The sequence below is a fragment of the Epinephelus lanceolatus genome, chromosome 20, assembly GCF_041903045.1.
Source record: "Epinephelus lanceolatus isolate andai-2023 chromosome 20, ASM4190304v1, whole genome shotgun sequence".
Classification (NCBI taxonomy): domain Eukaryota; kingdom Metazoa; phylum Chordata; class Actinopteri; order Perciformes; family Serranidae; genus Epinephelus; species Epinephelus lanceolatus.
In genome coordinates this window covers 8,243,840-8,267,500 of record NC_135753.1, presented here as the reverse complement: position 1 = coordinate 8,267,500, position 23,661 = coordinate 8,243,840, and the positions used below count along the sequence as shown (strand labels likewise).

The following is a 23,661-nucleotide window of genomic DNA, read 5'->3' as shown; positions in this document are numbered from 1 at the left end:
CATATAAAAACAATATGAATATTTAGAGGAGTTATGTGGTATGATTTCCACATGTAAACATACTTTCAAGTAGGAAAAGTAGAAAAGATTTTTGGTGGATTGGGTGGATTATTCACATGGCTTTGCTGACTCATTGCGTGCCAACGGCAGAACCTTAACTTTTTATATCGCCAAACCTGATTTTTTTATGATAGGAGTTATTCTGTCAATCAAAGCCAAGGTTTGTTACCTGAGTCTGAGGCCAAACAAGGTCACAGGGCTAAGAGCTGCAGCCAAAATATACAAGTGTTTGGAGGAACACCAGCAGAAATACAGGCCCTGGTGGTAAATCAGTTACAAGAATTTGGCCTCATGATGTCTGTCTATAAAAGAATGAGGTGACCCAATGTGAAGTTTGTAGGGATCCATTTAAGTTTACAGACGTCCTCTTAAAGGTTGACCTCAATATAGAAATACTGCCTCAACATGTACAAGAAGTAACAAGAAATGTCACACGATGTATTTCAGGACTCTGGTCCTCTTTGATTCTTTCTTTCTCTCTCTCACTCACTCACACACATACACACACAGGAGCTAAAGGCTTATCTGAAGCAGAAAAAGCCGAGACTTCCCTTCTGTGTGAAATTATAGTCGGTGGAAATGCCGCAGGGCCGTGGGGCAGACAGTGGTGCTTTTGTTGTCCCACCCTGAACAGACAGACAGGACCACAGACACATGCAGGACGCCAACCAACCATATAGACTGAAGGAGATACGATGGCAACAAGCAGGCTGTGTGTGACTGTGTGGGTCAGAAACATTTAGTACTGCATTTAAGTATACTTCTAAAAGTACATGAGTCCTTTCCTCTCATGCTACTTTATACTTGTACTCCACTACATCTCAGAGGGAAATATTGTACTGTTCACTGCACTAAATGACAGCTTTAGTTACTTTAAAAATCAAGGTTTTTACCATACGACGTTCAAATGATCAATTAAAGAAGCTGCGCTCAGTGGGCGCTCCTTTATTAATATTCATACGCTTCGTTAACTACATTTTTACACACAAAATATATAAATTAAGTTACAATTAAACTACTATTGTGTAGTTTTATGCTTTTTACTTAAAGGAACGGTGTGTAGGGTTTAGTGGCATCTAGCAATGAGGATTGCAGATTGCAACCAACTGAAACTTATCCAGTGTGCCATGTGTGACCTCCTGGTTAGAATTCCTTCGGTGTTCATTGTTCAGAAGGTTTTAACTGGGAACGGAATTATCTGCAGAGGTCTCTTCCTCTACAAAACAAATGGACCAGGTGATTTAAACCAGTAAAAACACAAGTTTTTTCCTTACAAATCAGTATTTCTCCAATGCTGCTCAGCTCACTGCAGAGGGGCTGTGAACTGCAGAGGCCAAAGCAAAAACGCTAATGGCCCTGTCTAGAGCCAGTTTTTGATTTGTCTGATTTGGGGTTACTGTAGAAACATGGAGGACTCCATGGATGAGGACCTGCTTACTATGTAGACATATACGGCTCATTGTAAGGTAACAAAAACACTACAATTCTTATTTTCAGGTGATTATACACTAAAAAAAGCATACTCATTATACTATATTCCATTTCTGTCAAATGTCCCCCTAAATCCTACACACTGAACCTACAAGTAAAATTTTTGATGTGGTAATTTTACTTGTGACAAAGTATTTTTTGGAGTGGTAGTGCTTCTTTTACTGTAGTTAGGCTATACATATATATATATATATATATATATATATATATATATATATATATATATATATACGTATATATTGATCAACCAAAACATTAAAACCACTGGCAGGTGAAGTCAGTAACATTGATCATCTTGTTACAGTGCAATGCTCTGCTGGGAGACCTTTAGTCATGGCATTCATGTAGCTGCTACTTGACGTGCTCCACCCACCCCAACACTGTTGCAGACCAAGTAAACCCCCTCATGGCAACGGCACTAGTTGATGGCAGTGGTGCCCCAGCAGGACAATGCACCTTGCCACACCACAAAAACTGCTCAGGAATGACCCCAGGAATGGGACAAAGAGCTCAAGGCATTAACTTGGTGTTCAGATACCCCAGATCGCAATCTGTTCAAACATCTGTGTTTGTTTGGTGTTTAGGTGGGTGGAGCGTGTCAGGTGGGATCCACGTGAATGTCAGAGCCCAAGGTTTCCCAACAGAACATTGCTTTGTTACAAGATTATCAATGTTGTTCACTTCACCTATCAGTGGGCCCTGTTTTCTTATGTTTTTGTGCCTAAGTGACTAATGAAGACAACAATTTTTGAAATTATTCCAGTACTGAAAGAGAACAGTGCAGGTGGCAGCAACAAAACAGGCTGCAACGTAACCACTCAGGGCATGTTTGCACTGTCAATGTATGTACACTAAAAGTGCTTCTATTTTCCACTGACAGACTCAGATTGTTATTTTAAATGTCTGACACAGAAATAAAAACATTCTTCTTTATCTTTCACTTCATCTAGTCTGTTTGTTATTGTGTTTTACCAGGTCTCACAAACAGACCGAGCAAGTGAAAAGTAAAGAAAAACATTCGATTTGTCTGTAGGGGTCATTTCCATGATGTTGTTAGAAACTCATAATAACAATCTGAACCTGTCAGTGGCAGAAACAAGCACTTTTAGTGGATGTAAAATGTTGGTGTGCTATTGCCCCTTGCAGTCTGTTTTGCTTCTGCCAGTTTCAATGGTCTCGCTCTATACCATAGATGGATTATTGAATGTGCCCCCTGAACCTTTACTTGCAAAATGTCAAATATCAAATTAGCACATACCAACCAGTGCCCAGGGGCCCGTTGCCTCATAATCTGCCCATGCTCAATACTGTCCAATTTCAAAAATAGTTTTCCCATTATTCACTTTGACACAAAAACATAGAAAAATATAGCCCAGGTTGAAAAACAACTAAGTTTCCTGTTAAGTTAAAGCAGCAAGTATTTTATCTTTTGTCTTCACAATTGTAAGGTCAACAGTAAAGATACTCTAGTCATGTTAGTAATTAGCGTAATGTGTAGTTATGTGATGGACCAAAGCAGCATCTTGTCAGTCGAGCCTGGTTCAATTCCATTGTCAGACCACCCTGCTTTTCTCCCCCGCAGGGATCACATTTAGGTGAACTGCTTCGTGCATACAACCTGAGGTTAGAAAAGGTTTGTGGTCATGGCTAAATGAAACATTGACTGTTGGTATAAACAGGATTCAAATTGTGGTCTCCAGTTTGTACAGCCAAATCATTGATCCTGACCTGAGAGGTTTTTACGCTCATTATTTTAACGACCATGACAGGATGCATGTCACCAAATTGTAAACATAGATACAAGTTTTGGAACAAAGGACAATGCTGTCATTTTTCTGCTGATGACAGTTTCTTCCTTTCATTCTTCGACTGATCGTAAAAATTGAATATCAAGTTTTTATCAAAACTAAACTCTCTTCACCATGATGTCTGCTATGGACTGGAAATCCTGGAAATACCTGCACTTCTTACTTAAAGGGACAGTTCACCTCAAAATCAAAAATACATATTTTTTGTTGCATCTGTAGTGATGTTTATTAATCAAGATAATTTTGGTGTGAGCTGCTGAGTGTTAGAGATATCGGCCACAGAGATGCCTGCCTTCTCTCCAGTGGGCTATAATGGAACTAGATGGCACTCAGAGCGCCAAAAAAGTACATTTACAAGTACAACTCAGCATCAATGTCTCTTTCCAGAAATCACGACCTGGTTACTTAAGATAATCCACAGACCTGGTTGTGAGCAGTTTCATATAGGAACTATTTTCTCTCCACCAAACTACACCTGCCAACCGTATCACAGTGCAGAAGGAAGCATGTATCTAATGCTAGCTCACCTAGCACCTAGGGTGTAACAATTAATCAGTCAGTCTTGATTGATATATTGATTTTATAATCAAAGATCCAACATCATCAATGTAAAGTGAAAACATAGAACCATATCATTGCCTTAAGGATATGTCTTTATTTAAAAGTTTTGTGTCACCGACAAACAGCTCCTGCCAGAAAAGTAGCCAAGGCAAAGATAATGAGGACAACATCATTTACTTGGGAATAAATCAGCAGTGTTGAAACATTATGGATTTCAGAGACAATTTTAAACTCCTTTCTAAACAGTGCTGTTAAGAAATAAACACTCAGGAAACACGTCATACCTGCCTGGCCAGCTATCTCACTCCTCATTCTTGCAAAAGCAACACTGGCTGCTCTGTTTCAGTAACATAAGCTGAAAAACATGCTTTTCTGGCAGAGAGTCCTGAAGGTTAACTTATCTTAGCTAATGGAATCGAATATAAAATCAAATGTGGCAGATTTCATGCTGTCGGCAAATATTGTATCGTTCAAAGAATCGATAATACTTACCTGTACTAGCCCCACTTAGCTAATGTTACGCTTAGCCGAGAAGGATACCATCAATGTTTACATCTCACACTTTAAAAACCAGAGCCTACCAAAACACGAGAGGCTACAGAGATATTGATTTCTTTAATGTGTGTGTGGAAAGTTACCAATGAGTCATTAAATAATTGCCCTTGAGGAAAAAAAGTACAACACTTCCTTCAGAAATATGAAAGAGTTCCAAGAATTTAATGACTCAAGTAACAGAACCTTAAAAAATATGGGTAAATGTACTTCATTTAACTGCCTTCTGTAGGTAACAATTAATATCTCTTAATGTAAATACACAGAGATATCTTTAAATCTACATTTATCTCCTCATGAGCTTTTAGTTCATGCACTGATATTTTAATCCACAGTGTCTTACATAGAAAAACATTTGCCATTTAATAGGAACTGCGTCTGCATGCAGCTATTGTCGTGTGTTTGATACTGATGATCTTCATTGCAGACGTCAGTTTGTTTCCCACCCCTCCATCTGCTCCAGACCTGGAATATAATCCAGATTAATGCACACGAACCCCCCCCCCCCCCCCCCCCCCCCGACTCACACAATACACACATACACACACACACACACACACAGAGTCACTCATTATATTGCCAAAAAACACACACATGGACACACAATCACATTCGAGTGAGCACACAGAGTCCTACTGTGTTTCAAATGCACTAATGCTTACACACATACACACACACACACACACACACACACACACACGATGGTGTAATCTGGGTCATTGTTGGTGATTTTTGGATTGACACATCCGTTGTCTGGGTGACCCAGTGCCCATCATCACATCATCAAACCATAGCGTACGCGTCATCAGCGTGGGACGAGGGCTGATTCTCTCTGTTGGAAGATGTGTGAGCGAGCGGATTAAATCATCACGAATGAAATGAGGAGTGCCTTTGTGTGTTTGTGGGGGGGCTTGTGTTGCCATCTTTGTGAGGACCAATGTCAGTTTTAAAACAGATTAGAAAAGAATCTATAAAAAATAATAAATAACAACAGATTTTTAAAAATGGTTGGATCAATAGAAATGGTGATAAATATAGGGAAATACTTACCTGCAGGTAAAATGGAATAATAGCAATTATATTCATAATGTTAAGGTTAGAATTAGGTTTAGGTTAGGGGTGGGTTAAGAGAGGGGCAGACTACGTATTTTGTGGTGAACAGGCACTAGTAAAATTCATGATAAACCTCTTCTAATCATAGAACATCTTTATCCTCCTGAGACCCAAGCTTTAGTTTGTGATGGATTTTTAATATCTTTTTGCTATTTGGGATAAGTAGAATCTGATAAGTACAAAAACTCAGCACTGTCTTTGAACAGTAAGCAGTTTTTTTTAAATGATGTGGGTTTACTTTTAATAGTCACAAGTGTTTGACAAAGTATAAAACAGTTTATTCTAATGCCTGAACAGTGCTGTGCAAAATCAAACTTACAAACAATGCAACATTTGTTCAATGTTTTGTAACTCTATGGGTTAGGGGTCATAATTCGACACAAAAACTGTTCAAAGCTCCTCATTCCAGCACCTGAACATGGCTGTGAAAAAACAAAATTTCAAATAATGGAACATATCCAAGAGGCTCATTATTTGTTCATCTTGTAACTCTATATGAATCTTTATCGCTCAATACTTCAAACTAAGAACAGTCTGTCACAACTAACTGGCCTGCTGCGATAATACAATAATAAAGTCCCAATGTCCTCCAACGTGTATTTCCTAATATACAAGGTCTCAGCTTGTTACTATTGCTAAAACTGGTCAAACTTGTATGCCATATTGAACTACATACTTTATTAAGCGCAAATAAACAAGTTTTAACCATAACATTTAATCTGGTTTTGTACCTTGTCCATTTTTGTGTTGAGATCGGCTGGGCTGTAGACTGGCTTGGCAAAGATGGCCGCCATCTTGACGTATAAGGTGCAGCAATTACAAAATTGAATGTCTTCATGTGAGGACAAAGGGCCGCAAGAGGTTAAAAAAACATCCCAAACCAGAACTGGCCCAACCAGTTAAGTTGCTGTTTACATCCATGTCATCCAAATATGGATGTTGCTGCAAAGAAGCTACATATTCTAAAACATGGATGCTTCAGATACGCAGCGCCCCTCGGCAGCACAGAAGATCTATACAAGCAGCACTGTTTCAAGATGTGCACCCAAGATTAGTGTCACCAATTCAGTATCTGATCAAATGTCTCCCCTTCTGTTAATGAATTATGACATTGAGTAATGACCAGGGAAGGTGACCTTTGACTCTTTGGATATAAAATTTCATCACTTCATCATTTTACCCTACTAGACATGTGCATGAAATTTTGTCATAGTTAGTGTATGCATTCTTGAGTTATGGCCGAGGACATGTTTTGTGAGGTCACAGTGACCTTTGATCACCAAATTCTAATCAGGTCAGTCTTGATGCCAAGTGAACGTTTGTGCCAAATTTGAAAAAATTCCCTCAAGACGTTCGGGAGATATCCTGTTCACGGGAGCAGGGGCAGCTGGCTCGGGTAATGCCAGCCAGTATAAAGACACTTAGGGCTCTAGTTTCGCAGACCGGGCGAGGCGGGGGTGCTTCGCCAACTGGGTGTGGCCAGGCGGATTTTGCAAGTTTGGCACACCGTGCGCCTGGCGCAGCTACTCCTCTTTCCCACCTCCGTCCCTCCTACCTGCGCAAGTCGGAAAGAGGGAGGAGAGAAGGCGTGAAGTGGGTTTTACACACATCACACCAATCAAATGAGCCCCTCTCCTCGCCCTTAAATGCGCCGCGCGAAAGCGTAATGAGAGTTTACTCAATTAGCCATGGCAGAAGAGAGCAGCAGCGTCAGATGGCCAAACTCCTCCCAGGAGGAAACTGATGTTTTGGTCCGGGAGGTCCAAGCTCACAGTGTCTGAATATACGGAACTGCGAGCAGACCTCCACGGGCTGACGATGCAAAGGTAGCCTGGGAGGAGGTCACCACAATTGTAAATCAATGTTGCGTTTCTCTCGTGTGTGCGCGCGCTCTCTTTTTCTCTCTCGCAGTCTCACTCTGTTTCTTTTCTTTTGACTTTTCTAAGATGACAGATGCTGAATATATACTCCCTATCTGATGCTGTGGCTGTTTGTGGTGGGCTGAGAGGGATGTGAACTCATTAGTTTGCAGCTGTGTTAATCAAATCAGGTTGGGTTTCCATTACGCGTGCCAAACATGCCAAACGGTGCCAATCCCCTTTGATCTGACATCAGATGTGACGGGACAGTCGATATAGAGATACATTTATGTGCTGATTGCAGATAGTTGCATTGAATAGTGGTTTCTGTGGGTATTTATTGCATTGTTAATGTGCCTGACATTCTGGAAACCTGCCTGTGAGGTTTTGGTGACGTGTGCACACTGTCCGCTGGTCAGCCAAACTTTGACTTACACCGGCTGCGCTCCCCCTGCGCTGACAGTAGACCTGGTTTCAGCTGGCGAGCTTTTAGCGCACCTTCGGCAAAGCCTTTTGGCACAAAACTGTCACTGCGTCAAGCTGGATCTGTCGACACCTCCCCCTGCTGCGCCACACCCATCTCAGCGCACCTCGGTCTGCCAAACTACCAAACTGGGGCCTCGGGTTGCGCTGCTCGAAACTAGCTCTGTGAGGGGTTCACCACCCTGCGCTGCGCCGGGAAACTAGAGCCCTTAGATGGTGGAATTTTTGTTAAAAAAAAGTTGGGTAAGGGTAAGACATTTAGTTGTGTTAGTAAAAAGGGAACACCCCCTTAATTAGTATTAAGAATTGTAGTGTTCTCAGTTCTGAAACAGAAAATGTCCCCATGTATTAGAACATTCCCCTGGGTGCTCTCAGCGTCATCTAGAACATCTTTCACAATTCACTGTCTGTGGAGCTTTATAGCCCATGACATCAAACAGTTGAGCTTATCACTCTAATTTGTGGATTTTGGAGAAAGTTGTTCATGTTTACCAATATCTTAAGACTATCGTAGATCATAGGAATAACATTTATACATTTTGAAAATGGGTGTAGTTCCCCTTTAAGGTTAGGGACTCGGGAATGCATTTTGTCAGTGAGAGTCCTCACAAGTATAGAAAGATTGTCTTTTAGTGTGTGCGTGTGTGTGTGTGTGTGTGTGTGTGTGTGTGTGTGTGTGTGTATCTGACCTCCAAAGCCTGGTCTCATGGCAAAGTCATGCTCCTCGATCCTCAGCAGCTGTTCAGTTTTTATCAGCAGTGTTTTGGTGCTGTCCTGTCTCTTCAGCTTGTAGTCAATACGTCTGCATAGACAGCATGCGCACACACACACACACACACACACACACACACACACACACACAGTGTGATGATTGATTAGTCGGTTTATTAAGGCTGTAATTGCAGGTTCTGATTACTGAAAATACAGTTTGTGGTTTTCCCTCCCTCTCTCCCTCCCTGCCGCTCACTCTCATCCTGCTAGAACCATAACCTTAATCAAAGGCGTGGAACAGCTCCATGAACAAATAAACACACGTGTGCACAAGTTCTCTGTCGCACAAACAAAGCCTTGCATTATGTTCCGGGAGCTGAATTATCCGCAGAGGTCTCTCCCTCTCCAAAACAAACAGACCAGGTGATTTGAACTGGTAAAAACACTGAATAAAACAATTTCATTTAACAAATCAGTGTTTTTCTGATGCTGCTCGCCACAGATTGGCTACTAACTATGGTGGTCAACCAGAAACACTAATGACCCAATCTAGAGCCAGTGTCTGGATAATCTGTCCTCGGCTACTGTAGAAACATGGTGGTGCAACATGGCGATCTCCGTAGACGAGAACCCACTCCCATGTAGATATAAACAGCTCATTTTAAGCTAACACTTTCAGGTGATTATACACAACAGAAAACATACTTATTGTATTATAATCCATTTCTGCCATATATCCCCCTAAATCCTACACACTGGACCTTTAAGTGAAGGATGTAAATACTTCCTCGCCCATGTATATATTGGGGAAAAAACTGGCCACCTGAATACATACCTGGCACCAGACCATAATATAGATATCCAACAATTGCAGAGGATGTAATTGAAATGTGAAACAAACAAATAAAATGTGTTTTATTTTTAACAGAGTTTGGTTGGAAGCTCATCACAAATCTTTTGTTTAAAGAGACGTAAAGTTAGGATTTAGAGTATTTTTGTCAAAATGTTCTTATTACAAAGTTTACACTTTGTCTTTCAGGAGCTTTCGACCACAACTTGCAACCTTCATCAGCAGTCACCGTGGAGATAGTGTAGCTGTTATCAGATGACCTAATTAGGTGACGTTGATCATGTAATGGTTTTATATCAGGTGTGATGAAGACCTCTGTCCCTGTTCAAAGCTGGTTCCTGGTCTTGGACACTAAAGAGGACCATAATATGTCCTGAAAGAAAAAGGAAGTGGACTTGAATGAACTTCAAAGCTCAACACTCTGAGGATACTTTACATAACCAAATGTGACATTACATCCTGTGTGTTTTCAGCAGCAAAGAAAACCAAGAAATGTAAACTTCATATCTGCTTGTCGATAGTGTTTGAGTGTTTTTGAGTGGTGACGTCCTCGGGCAACATAGAGTAAACATGCTGTGAAGTTAAACAAACTGTAAACTTCTATATATGTCTGACATTCAACCAGGGAAACACTGACCAGATGCAGAAGGTATAATTACAGCCTGAGCACAGCTGCCTCTCTGCTGCAATACATGCTACACTCTGTGTGTGTCTGTGTGTGTTTAAAGGGAATACAAACACACACGTGCGGTGCACAGGTGAACACAAAGTGGGAAAAAGATAAAAGCTGTTTGAGATTTTCTCATCTGATGGCTGAAAAGCCTGTTTGAAAGTCGCACACCTTGACACACACACACGCACACACACGCACACATTTGGGCTCCTATTATTGTGAGGTCGGGCAGCATGTTTGAGCCAAATCCTGTTTCCATAATCCCTTAAATTAACCTTGAAACAAACAATACAATCCCCTCAAACAAACCAAAATCAACAATAATCTCATACCCTGAAGCTAATTCAAACAAGCTCAACACTTCCTTTGAAAGCAGATTTTCTTTGAGTTATTTTGATCGGAAGTATTCAGGTCCTTAACTTTAAGTAAAACTACTAATACCACCCTGTAAAAATGCTACATTACAAGTAATTGTTCCCTCAATAAAAGTGTGTAAGCATAAACAGTAAAATGTAGTTAAAGTATAAAATTTTTAAACTGCCCTGGTGACTGTTACACCATTTTATATACTGATTTTTCAGCAGAGGTAGTGCCCCAAAAAGCATTTTATTATTTTTTTTAACTAAGACATGCTTTGTTTCCAGCAGGAACTGCACTCTGTATTTTAAGGCAAAACGTGATCTCCTTCTAACCATAATCAAGTGGTTTTTGTGCCTAAACGTAACCACGTGTTAACCACAGAGTTGTTGAAACATAGAGTTTCAGCGTATCCACTTGATAAAAGCTGTAAAAGCTGTCACACTGTAATGTTTCCATGGCAGAAACTCAGAATGCCAACATTTTTTCTGGAGACTGGGTTGCAAAAAAAGACTTGACCAAATGACTTTCTGTCAAACGACGTACTGTTTAATCATGTTATCATTTCAGCTGTACTTGTATAAACTGCTGGGAAGTTTCATTTATAACAAAACATATTTTAAAAACTCCTCATGTTTTGTGTGTAATGTATGGACTTGGTAAATGGACTTGCAGTTGAATAGCTCATTTCTAGTCTTCTGACCACTCAATGCACTTTTTCCACAAATTCACCCATTCACACATTCACACACAGGTAGCCAAGGCTTCCATACCAGCTACCACCTGCTACTCAGGCAATTTTAGGTGTAGTATAGTGCCCAAGGATAGGGACTGGAGGAGCTGGGATTGAACCGCTGATCTTACGATTGATTAATGAATGGCCCACTCTACCTCCTGAGCCACAGCCTCCATGTGTAAAAATTCTGATTTGTAAAATTACTAAAGTGTTCATACATATATGTTGTGGAGTAGCATGAAATGGAAATACTCAGGCGAAGTACAAGTAAAAGAACAGTGTGTAAGATAGCAAGATTTAGTGGCATCTAGTGGTGAGGACTGTAGATTGCAACTGGCTGAAACCTCTCTATGTTAGAATTCCTTTCAGTGTTCATTGTTCAGGATATTTTTACCGGAACTGAATAATCCGTAGATGTCTCTTCCTCTCCAAAACAAACAGACCAGCTGATTTAAACCAGTAAAAACACTGAATAAAACAGATTCGCATTACAATTCAGTGTTTTTCTGACACTGTTCGTCACTGAGGGGCTACTAACTACTGGCCCTATCTAGAGTCAGTATTTGGTTTGTCTGTTCTGGGCTACTGTAGAACAATATGGCAGTGAAACATGGCCATCTACACAGACAAGAATCTGCTCCATATGTAGATATAAACAACATACAAAGATGATGAAAACATGCCGATTTTTACTGTCAGGTGATTATACACTAAAGAAAATATACTAATGTTATATTCCATTTCTGCATATATACAGTACAGGCCAAAAGTTTGGACACACCTTCTCATTCAATGCGTTTTCTTTATTTTCATGACTATTTACATTGTAGATTCTCACTGAAGGCATCAAAACTATGAATGAACACATGTGGAGTTATGTACTTAACAAAAAAAGGTGAAATAACTGAAAACATGTTTTATATTCTAGTTTCTTCAAAATAGCCACCCTTTGCTCTGATTACTGCTTTGCACACTCTTGGCATTCTCTCCATGAGCTTCAAGAGGTAGTCACCTGAAATGGTTTCCACTTCACAGGTGTGCCTTATCAGGGTTAATTAGTGGAATTTCTTGCTTTATCAATGGGGTTGGGACCATCAGTTGTGTTGTGCAGAAGTCAGGTTAATACACAGCCGACAGCCCTATTGGACAACTGTTAAAATTCATATTATGGCAAGAACCAATCAGCTAACTAAAGAAAAACGAATGGCCATCATTACTTTAAGAAATGAAGGTCAGTCAGTCCGGAAAATTGCAAAAACTTTAAATGTGTCCCCAAGTGGAGTCGCAAGCGCTACAACAAAACTGGCACACATGAGGACCTACCCAGGAAAGGAAGACCAAGAGTCACCTCTGCTTCTGAGGATAAGTTCATCCGAGTCACCAGCCTCAGAAATCGCAAGTTAACAGCAGCTCAGATCAGAGACCAGATGAATGCCACACAGAGTTCTAGCAGCAGACCCATCTCTAGAACAACTGTTAAGAGGAGACTGCGCCAATCAGGCCTTCATGGTCAAATAGCTGCTAGGAAACCACTGCTAAGGAGAAGCAACAAGCAGAAGAGATTTGTTTGGGCCAAGAAACACAAGGAATGGACATTAGACCAGTGGAAATCTGTGCTTTGGTCTGATGAGTCCAAATTTGAGATCTTTGGTTCCAACCGCCGTGTCTTTGTGAGACGCAGAAAAGGTGAACGGATGGATTCCACATGCCTGGTTCCCACTGTGAAGCATGGAGGAGGAGGTGTGATGGTGTGGGGGTGTTTTGCTGGTGACACTGTTGGGGATTTATTCAAAATTGAAGGCACACTGAACCAGCATGGCTACCACAGCATCCTGCAGCGACATGCCATCCCATCCGCTTTGCGTTTAGTTGGACGATCATTTATTTTTCAACAGGACAATGACCCCAAACACACCTCCAGGCTGTGTAAGGGCTATTTGACCAAGAAGGAGAGTGATGGAGTGCTGCGGCAGATGACCTGGCCTCCACAGTCACCGGACCTGAACCCAATCCAGATGGTTTGGGGTGAGCTGGACCGCAGAGTGAAGGCAAAGGGGCCAACAAGTGCTAAACACCTCTGGGAACTCCTTCAAGACTGTTGGAAAACCATTTCAGGTGACTACCTCTTGAAGCTCATGGAGAGAATGCCAAGAGTGTGCAAAGCAGTAATCAGAGCAAAGGGTGGCTATTTTGAAGAAACTAGAATGTAAAACATGTTTTCAGTTATTTCACCTTTTTTTATTAAGTACATAACTCCACATGTGTTCATTCATAGTTTTGATGCCTTCAGTGAGAATCTACAATGTAAATAGTCATGAAAATAAAGAAAACGCTTTGAATGAGAAGGTGTGTCCAAACTTTTGGCCTGTACTGTATATTCCCTCAAAATCCTGCACACTGGACCTTTAAGTACAGTATTGGAGTAGATGTTCTAAATTAAACCACTGACTCATTTCTGTTACTTTGCTTTAATCCCTGAGCTGTGTCTGCTCTGTATTTCCCACAGATCACCTGTCATTCAAACAATGAGCTGGGCGTTGACATGAGACAGTGGATCAACGCTATATTGTTTTTCTCACTGTTGCTGCACACACACACACACACACACACACACACACACACACACACACTGGCTGTTTTGTTCAACTACTTTGACAGTTGAATGAGAACTGAAGCCAGAGTTCAGTTAACATCTTACTAATAAACAAGCTTTTATTGCAGAGACAAAATGGGTGTGCAATAAGTAATAAAATCTTAAAATGATTTGCAACAAGCAGCAACAGGTTTCAAATAAAACATTTTGTATGGCACCAAACTCAGTTTAAATATTTCCAGTTAGATACAACAACTTTTAATGTCTCTCTTTTAAAAATCTGTTTTCCCACCTTAAACAAAAACAGCTTTAATGTTCTTTATTGCAGTTATTGAATTAAAATAAATCTTTTCCCTCCTCTAACAACTCGTCCTAAAGCTACACCTGGATAATGAATTTATTACAATTTAATGCTTCCTGGATGTTTTTACAGGTGGTTCACTTTGTAAATTATCATCAATATTTTTGTTAAAAATAACCATTTGCACAGCACAAGGGGGGTTTATATGTTTTTCATAGAAAGTTTTGATGAGAATCTATTCAGTGTTTCTACTTGCTGACACAACATGTTGAGGAACTGCAGCTGCATTCATTCATTCATTCATCCTTTCCAACAGGAGCTCCAGGAAAGCTGCGTTTTTTCCTATTAGACAAATAAAACCTGTCTGACCAGCACTTTCTTTGCCAAAAGCTGATTTCAAACTTGCAGAGGTCAGTAACTCAGCTGTGAGCAATAAAAACAGCACAGTCAATTAAAATCTGAACTAAAACTAAAACTATAATTACATTTAGGGAAAAATTTTGTTGTGGTCTCGTTTCTTCAAATAAAAGAAGTGTTTGAGGTCATTTGTGGTTTTTACGTGAAACAGGGAAGTGGAAGTGATCAAATTATGGGAACCTCTGTGTGACCTTTTTGTTATAGGTGGAAATGCAGCTTCCTGACAAACCCTAGAATATTCTGTATAGTAATTAAATGTAGACAGGCACTGAATAGCTGATGCTACATAGAAACTGCAGCTTCCTGTAGTGTTAAAAGACGTCAAGGAGGCATAACTGGATCCTCAAGTTTTGAGCTATTGATTGATCAATATGGTGATGAAAACCCTTTGAGGTTGAATCTAGTCTGCATTTTACATCAATATAAACTGAATAAAGACTTTTAATATAACTTTTGTCTTTGTTCTAACTACTAGTGCCTGACGATATCATGATCTGGATTTTTTTTTACCTTCAAAAGCACCTCACAGTTCTCATTTTACAAATTCAAGGTGCTTGGACTTAATTCTAAAATATACATTTACCTGCCAACGTTTAGTTTTCAAAATACATAAAATATTTTCACTGATAGTCTGTCCTTTGATGCTAAAGGTCGATATTGCCAATGTATCCTTTAACGCCGTGCTTGTGCCATTTGGAGCTGATATGCTGGCTCGCACTATTCTCCCCACCGTGCCCTACATAACAATCCTTCCTACAGGCTTTGCACAGGGCATGGCCACTATACCAGTGGCTGGCAGATATAAAAGGAAACTGTTCAGTCCAACACTGCTTAGATTTGCAGGTGTATATAGATTTTTCCTAGCCTGCTATTTATATATCTTACAGCAACATTAATTTCACTAGCCTGTCTGCGTTGCCTGTCTGCCTGCGTAGAGAGCAGCTGCTCACACACCCCTTGAGTTTGGTTGTGAGTTACCAGTTGCAACCCAATTACCAGAAAAAAAAAATATTGGTATTCCACGTTTCTGAACACCACAGATATGTTGCATTTGCACGTTATTATGTAGCAGATACAGTACCTTGAGACTTAAGGATACAATAATGTGGTGAACATGTGGTTATGTTTAGGCATAAAAAACCCTTGGTTATGTTTAGGAAAAGATCATTTTTGGCTTAAAATACCCACTCAATCCTGACTGGAAAAGCAGGGATGTCAGTGAAAAACAACAGCTTTTTGCATTACTGTTCCTGCTGGCAAAAAATACATGTTTGGGGGCTAAAAAGCCACTGGAAAAACAGTGATAGATCTCTAAAAATACCCAATGTTTGGTGCCTAAAAGAACCCTGGAAAAAACGCCAAGGGTCCCTAAAAGTCACCCATATTTGGGAACTAAAAATTATGTGGTCTGTAGTGGTCTACACCTTGGCAGGAGTCTCACTTAGGTGTCACACCATTTGCCGTCCCACCCACCTCCTGATGACCGTCAGCTCATACACTATATCTCTTTAGAAACAATGATATGATACCTACGAAATGTACAAATATGACATATCTGTGTGAAGGTTGTGTTTCATAAACAATGTGGCAACTTTGGGGATGTCAGACAAACATACAAAACACGTGGCTCCATATATGACAGTTATTCATAATAAAATTTGAGGGCCATGCAAGTCATGGGAATTTCCTGGGAGAAACAATAAAATGGGATGCTACTGGGACATGGCCTTGAAATATAGAGGAAACCTGGGAAAACGGGGAGTGTTGGCAGGTATGCATTATGGTGACAATGAGGTCACATTTGGACAGTAATGTTCACAACACAAAACAAGCAGAGGGTGCTATTTTCTTGAGAGCTGTCGAGTTGCACTGTGGGTGCAGCATTCTTGTTTTTCAAACAAAAAAGAGGAATGCTGCATTGATTTTAATGCTTTTTCTGTAAAACTGTCCATCGTTAGTCCGACAATGGCACAGGAGTGCAACGCTAAATCCCTGAATCAGTTTTTTCATCTAACTCCATTATCGTGACTAAAATTGTATTCATCACATGCTTTGGTTTATGGCCAAATACCTGCGAAACTAAAGACATTCCCATCAGCCTCAGGTGTAGTTCATGTTTGCTAATAAGTTAATGCCAACTATGATGGTGTCCACAAACATGACAAGTTAATGCTAAAGTTGCTACGTATCTAATGTATGTATAAATATGAAAATATGTGCTTATTTACACATGCATATCAACTTCATAGGGTGATAATATGTCAGTGTTGTGTTAACAGTTTGCTGCGCTGCCCCCAAGTGGCCAAAAAATGAAGGTTTAAGAAGCACAAACAGTCAAGAACAGACAGAGAAATATGCTACCAATCATCTGCATCACCTACTGACTCACTCTGAACTGTGATAAATGTGTGTGATCAGTGTGTCTCACCCTCCAAACTTGAACTTGCTGTTCTCCCCAAGGAACACCTCCTTGTGCTTCCTGCGTCCGGAGTTGCGGCCGCCGGTCACTGTGGTGATGAGGCTGACGACAAGAGCCAGGCAAGTCAACACGTCCACCTTCATTTTTCACAGGTTTCCCTGCCACAACTGACACAATGCCAACATCGCTGGCCACAACCACTCCACCAGCTCCACCAGTTCCACTGTCCACACCACCCTGCAGACTAACGCCGGTGGTTTTGGTCAAACATCCCACTATGGCTGGAAGTTTCCTCAACCAGAAAGCTCCAAAACAAAGGAATGATTTCCAAACAAAGCAAATGCATGAGTGCAGTGTTCTCCTAAATGTTTCTACATGTATCTTTACATGCATGTATCTCTGCAGCAGGTGTTTGTGCAGCCCCTTCAGCTGAACATTCCGGCTGCGATGATCTCCAGGAATCTTCTGCTGCTTTCCCCCCGGCTTCATTCACTCCTCCTCTTGCTCGCACAGTCTGTCTCTGTCTGTTTTATCTGCAATTTTTTTGTGGATCTTTCTATCTCTGATTAAAATCGATATGAATCTATTCCTCGCGGCGATAGAGGAATGACACTAATTCCACTCTAATCCTCTTATCTACAGCCACAGCAATCTTTCACTAACCTACAAACAGTCACACACACACACTAAAACACCCATCAGTAATCAGGATTTTCTCAGTGGGACAATAAAAAAACAGGCACCTGGTGTGATTATATGGATTATATGAGGTTAGCGCACACCTCCACATTTTGTGTGTGTGTGTGTGTGTGTGTGTGTGTGTGTGTGCGTGTGTGGAGAGGAGTTATGTGCGTGAAAATGAATCACGGGATTGAAAGCAGCTCAAACAACAAAAGGTCGTCAAGATCGGCCGAGGTTTAATCCGAGCTGGAGTGGAGCGAGAGCTGCGTCTAATCCAGCCTCACCTACAGCTCCTTCTTCAGTTTACACCTCTGGAAGACATAATCCCACTCACACACACACACACACACACACGCACGCACGCACAAGTATCAACACACACGCATGCACAGCCTAAAGAGCCGTGCAGCTGCATAAAAACACATGCAAATTCAGTTTTAGATGTTTGGTGTGTGAGTTTGAGGAATTTCTTCCTTTGCAGTTTACTATGTGTGGCACCAGAGTTGTTGAAATTAAATGAACAGTTCACCCAAAAACACAATATAAATTGTATATAGTTGTATATAGTAGTTTTCTATCAAATGGGGTTAGGGAGAGCAGAGCGCCTGGAAAATAAAAGTATATCAGTGCAAATGGACTTTGACAGAGTTCGAATAAAAGACAGATCAAAAAGACGTCAAAGAACTCTGTGAAAATCCAGAAAAAAATGTTGACATTGTACGTTTCGTCAAACCATGGATACATTTGTACATTATTATGCAGCGGATACACTGAAACTTTAAGTTTTCTTATGTTTCATCAACACTGTTGTTGACGTGTGGTTATGGCACAAAAAACACTTTTGACTTAAAATACCTGGTTTTGGGGGCACAATCTCCACTGAATATCTCCCAATATCTCAGCAAAACAACAACCATTTTTTCTGGCACTATCACGAGAAATCCCAGGAAACACAGTGATGTCTCTGTCAAAAACAACTGCTTGTTGTGCCACTATCCCTGCGGGAAAAACAGCAATGGGTTGCTAAAAAATTGCAACATTAGTGCCTGTAAAGCCGCTGGAAACACAGCACTGACTTGCTAAAAAACAACTGCTTTTGTTGTCAGTTGGTCTTCAACAGCCAACATGTTCTTCTAGTGACTGGACTGACAGCATTATCCAAGTGTCTTTTTGTGGGTTCATGGAACTCCAAACACAACTATTCCATTAATTTACTGTTACACAGAGCATTGCCCTGAAGGAATTTTTTTAGGATTATTGTTTTTAGGGATTTGCCTTTATTACTGGACAGCTGGAGAGAGACAGTAAAGGGGGAGAGAGAATGGGGATAACATGCAGCAAAGAACCACAGGTTGGAACTTAGCCTATATGGGGTGCACGCTCTACCTGCTGAGCGAGAGGTTGCCCCATGAAGGAATCTGTTGTGCCCACAAATACATACAAGACACTTGGATACTACTGTGGAAGCATAACAAAGCATACACTGGAAATACTCAGGTAAAGTACAAGTACCTCAAAATTGGACTTCAAGATACAGATTGCAGATTGCAACAAGTTGAAACTTCTGGTTAGAATTCCATCAGTGTTCATTGTTCTGGAGGTTTGTATTGGAAGCTGAATTATGTACAGATGTCTCTTCCTCTCCAAAACAAACAGACCTGCTGATTTAAACAGGTAAAAACACTGAATAAAACAGTTTCATGGAGAAAATCAATGTTTCTTCTGACCTAATTAGCATGTCGCAGACGGGCCGCCAGTCTGGCACCTACAAATATGTGCTCACCCTTCTGATCCAGAAGTTCAGACGGCTTTTTACTACAGGCCCAATTATCTGCAGAGGTCTCTTCCTCTCCAACACTAATTGACCAGGTGATTTAAACAGGTAAAAACACTGAATATAGCAGTTTTGTGTTAAAAAAAATCAGTGTCTTTCTGACGCTCTTGTCGCAGAGGGGCTGCTAACTGTGTCCAACTCGAAAATGCAAATGGCCTTACCTAAAGGCGGTGTTTGGTTTGTTTGTTTGTTCTGGGCTACTGTAGAAATATGGCGGTGAAGCATTGCGATCTCCACAGACAAGGACCCAATCCCTATGTAGATATAAACGTCTCATGCTAAGGACGCATTCACACTGGCGCTATTTGGTCCGCTTTAAATGAACCCTGGTCTGCTTCCACGGATAGTTCAGTTCATTTGGAGTGGTGTGAATGCTCATTCGAACTCTGGTGCGGACCAAACAAGCAAACCCTGGTCCACTTGAAAACTGGGGGTCTCAGTTCACTTGCAAGTGAACTCTGGTGCTGTTCACTTACAGGGGGAAATGCAAACGGACTATCCAGCAAACCACAGAGAGGAAGTGAACCAAAGAGAGGAAGTGACGTAGAGTGCAGTGCATTTTGGGTACAAAAAAACAAAGTCAACAGCACAAACCGGGACAAGCAGAGCTAAAAAAAGAAAATGTTGGAAAATGTCTCTCTCCAGACGTGGAGCAGTGAGGAGGTGCAGGCAAATTTAGTGTTGCTCGATTGTTTTTGTGGCGACCAAGCCGGCTGAATTGGATGGATTTCCATTTTTTTTTTAGGTCCTGGCCGGGTTTTCTTCTTCCCCATGCTTTTTTCTTCCTGATCAGTGGTTGTTTTGGGCAATACTGCCCCCAAACAAGCAGTTGTTGTAACTGCGTGACGTGGTCCAGGTGGTTTGGTCTGCTTTAAAGAATGCAGTGTGAAAGTGAACAGAACCAAATGAAAGTGTAAAATTTTTCGGCATTCCCCTCCCAATCTATCCGAGTGCCCTGGACTATCCTGGTGTGAATGCGCCCTAACGTAACGAGTACACAAGGATTTTTATTTTCAAGTGATTACACACTAAAGAAAAGATGCTTATTATATTACGCTCCATTTCTGCCAATATATCCTGCATCCTAAATCCTACACACTGGACCTTTAAGGACAGCTGAACTAAAGTAGAGCAAACATACTTTTCACCATTGCGAAGCAGAACACATCAAAAAATCCTCACTGCATATTACAAACAAAATCACATTAATCAAATAACAACAAACCCATTGAACACTGGTGTCAACTGCCTCCTTCTGAAATTTCTTTTGGTCTAGTGATGGCTCTTTTTTTATCTATATACTTTCAGCTTCTGCCTGTTTCAAACAGTGGAAACAATCACTATGTTATCTCATTCGATTCAAAGATTACAGCTGCACTATGTCACACTTATCAGAGATCGTCATAATGATACAATAAAAGATAAAAGGTGAAAGTCCATTCCCTCCCTCTTCACTACCACTTACTGTAGAGGCCTTTGTTTAACCTGAGGAACTTCCTGTAACCCCCAACCACAAGATCAGACTGGTTTAACTGGTGTCCAGGTGTGAGTGTGAGTAAGGGTTAGGGTTAACTGTGGCACGGCTTCCCTGAAAAAGAGAACAGTGTACTCAGTGAAACTTTCCCAGGTTAAATAAAGGTTACTCATCTACATCTGGGATTGTTTGACTGTCTCATTTCTGCTGAACCTAATGATGACTAAATAATGACTTAAAGATGACTAAGAGGACACACGTCACATCGCCTCATGCTAAAAGATAAAGATGTGAACTGTGCCTCATTTGATACAGCTATTTATTTGCTACTGTACATGTCATTTAAGCCTCTGAAAAGTGAAAGTGAACAGAGGATACAAGCCAATCTTTTTATTGTGTAAGCAGGTGTTGAGGTGTTGGCTGCCTGGCATACAGCACATAGCACACAGTACACAGCATGTACTAAAACAGCTCTGCACTTTTAAAGCAACCCCACTGACATTTGATTGAGCTGCAGAGGAAACACTGACTCCTGTGGAGGGTCTCATGTTTGTGTTTGTGTGTGTGTTTGTCAGTTTGCCAATCACAACCAAACTCCACCCATTCAGAGGGTGTGTGTGGAGTGGCCTTACTCTCCCTGTAGTGCCTTGTGTGTGGTGAAATGATTGTGTAGTGGAGTGTATGTGTGTTAGCTGCCTTTTCTCTAAATAACCTGTTGATCCAGTCAAGCTGACACTCACTCAGCTCAGGAGGCAATACACGCTTCTTCCTTCTCTTTTTTCCTGGATTTCATCTGAACCGGAGCTCCAGCTGAGTCACTGTAAGTGTCTTCTCAGCTCACTCTCATTTCCCAGCATGTCACTGACAGATGGCACCAATTTCAGCTCTGTCTGTTGTATCAGGTCGTTAAAAAAGTGACTTTTTGTACTTCACAAGAGAAGTTTTACTGTGGATGTCCAGGAGCTTCTGTAAGTTTTTGCCTTTTCTGTCTTTTATTAATAAGGACACTAATCAAAGACACTTGTATGAGCAGTTTAAGGTGTAGAAGGGTTATATTTCTATAAGAAGGTCATTAATAACATTTAGAAGAGCAGGGCTGTGATGAAGCTATAAAACTGCTTCTAAAAATATACATGTCATTCATAAAAGTAATCAGCTGGTCAAAGACACTTAAATCATGAGGAAAGCTGCTTCAAGAGGAACTGAACTGCTCCTGTTGTCAGATAAACTCAGAGTGCACCTCAGATCAAAGAGCAAATGCTGAAATTACGATAAATGAAAACAATCTGTTTTATATCCAAGGACGTTTTCTTACTGGGGGCGGCGCGCAGATTTGAAACAGGGGGGTTTCAGGGTCCTCAGCCAGAAAAATTTGAGCGTGAAACACCTATTCTGCATTCTGGTGAACCTTTTGGTGTGCCTTTTCTGCATCGATTCATGGTTAATTTTGTCAAGTCCTCTGCTACTTTGAGAGGACTTGACATCTACACCTATGTTTATATGACAAAGAAAAAGAGTATCATTCTGTTTTCTGCTGTTCCTTTTTACTGGAAACTGTGAAATACTTTGTTTAGTGACTTATTTAGAGACTCAGTTGGTTGCTGACATACAAAACACCAAAGTGAAGTTTAAGAGAGGGAAAAAAGACACTTTATCAGGATAAACTGCAAGTTTGTAGCATTTATTGTCTGTCTTTTGGCACAATGTATAAGATCATCTGTGAATAAATACACTGTGTGCATTTTGAAAGTATAGAGACATATATATAATGTTGAGGCTGATGTTTGTGGCCGTCAGTTTTGTGTATGTGTTGACTTATATGGAATAAGGTGATTTTAACTTTAATGTGTGTTTTAGAGGCAGCACCTAAGGTCAAAGACTTATTGTCTTAACACCTTACTTAGTGTCTTAGTAACTTTAATTAGTGTGTTATTGATACAGGAAAAGGTGTTAAAAAGAGTATGTTTTAAATGCAGCACGGTGAGTCCCTGCACACACTTTCAGATTTGATTTTATTCTACTTCAGGTTACTTGTGCTGTTTGTGTTTTAATATTACGCACATCAAGTTTAAGTGTATTGAAATGTGCTCTGACCTTAGTTGACCCTGAGAGGTTGATTCTTTTTCGGCTGTTGTTAGTGTGTCCCTGCACGACTTTTCATGATTTATTGTTGCATCTTCTCGTATTTGAATCAACTGTATTCTTCTGTGCATTTTACCTGCTGCTTGCGTTCATTTAGCAAAGCACCTTGAATTTGAGATAAACTGAGACTGCAGGTCAAAGACTTTTTGATAGTGTTATAGTACCACTAATAAATGTGTTATTTATACAGAATACAGAGTTTAGAAGTGTTAGTGTGTATTTAGGAGGCAGAAGAGTGAGTGAAATGAGCCACATAGAGTTTAAGATAGGGATGTGAGTGCACCTGAGGTCAAAGAGTTACTGTCAGTGTCTTGATTATGGGCAGCACAGTCATAACCGTTCTCTACCAAATTAGCTCTGGTTTTTGAACTGGTTCAGTTCAGGACTCTTGGAAACTTGAAAACTGCTTTGTAGTGTACCAGCCCATGTTTCCACCAGCTTCAATTACAACCACTGTAATCAGGGATGTGTTATCAAAGAAGGACATTGCACAATGCACAACAGGAGTAAACAATAGTAGCAAGATGGCAGGTCGCAATGATTCAA

The 23,661-nt window shown here is 40.6% G+C and overlaps 1 protein-coding gene across 1 annotated transcript in view; it reads right to left on the bottom strand.

Annotated features, from left to right (window-relative positions):
- The window catches only part of LOC117264527 (gamma-aminobutyric acid receptor subunit rho-3-like), a 43,649-nt gene extending 26,208 nt beyond the window's left edge, over positions 1-17,441 (bottom strand). The window contains exons 1-2 of the mRNA XM_033638550.2: positions 16,994-17,441; positions 8,617-8,729 (exon numbers count right to left, since the gene is read on the bottom strand). Coding sequence (XP_033494441.1) covers positions 8,617-8,729; positions 16,994-17,127 — 247 coding nt within the window. The 5' untranslated portion in view covers positions 17,128-17,441. The remainder of the gene's footprint in view (positions 1-8,616; positions 8,730-16,993) is intronic.
- Between the last annotated feature and the right edge of the window lie 6,220 nt (positions 17,442-23,661).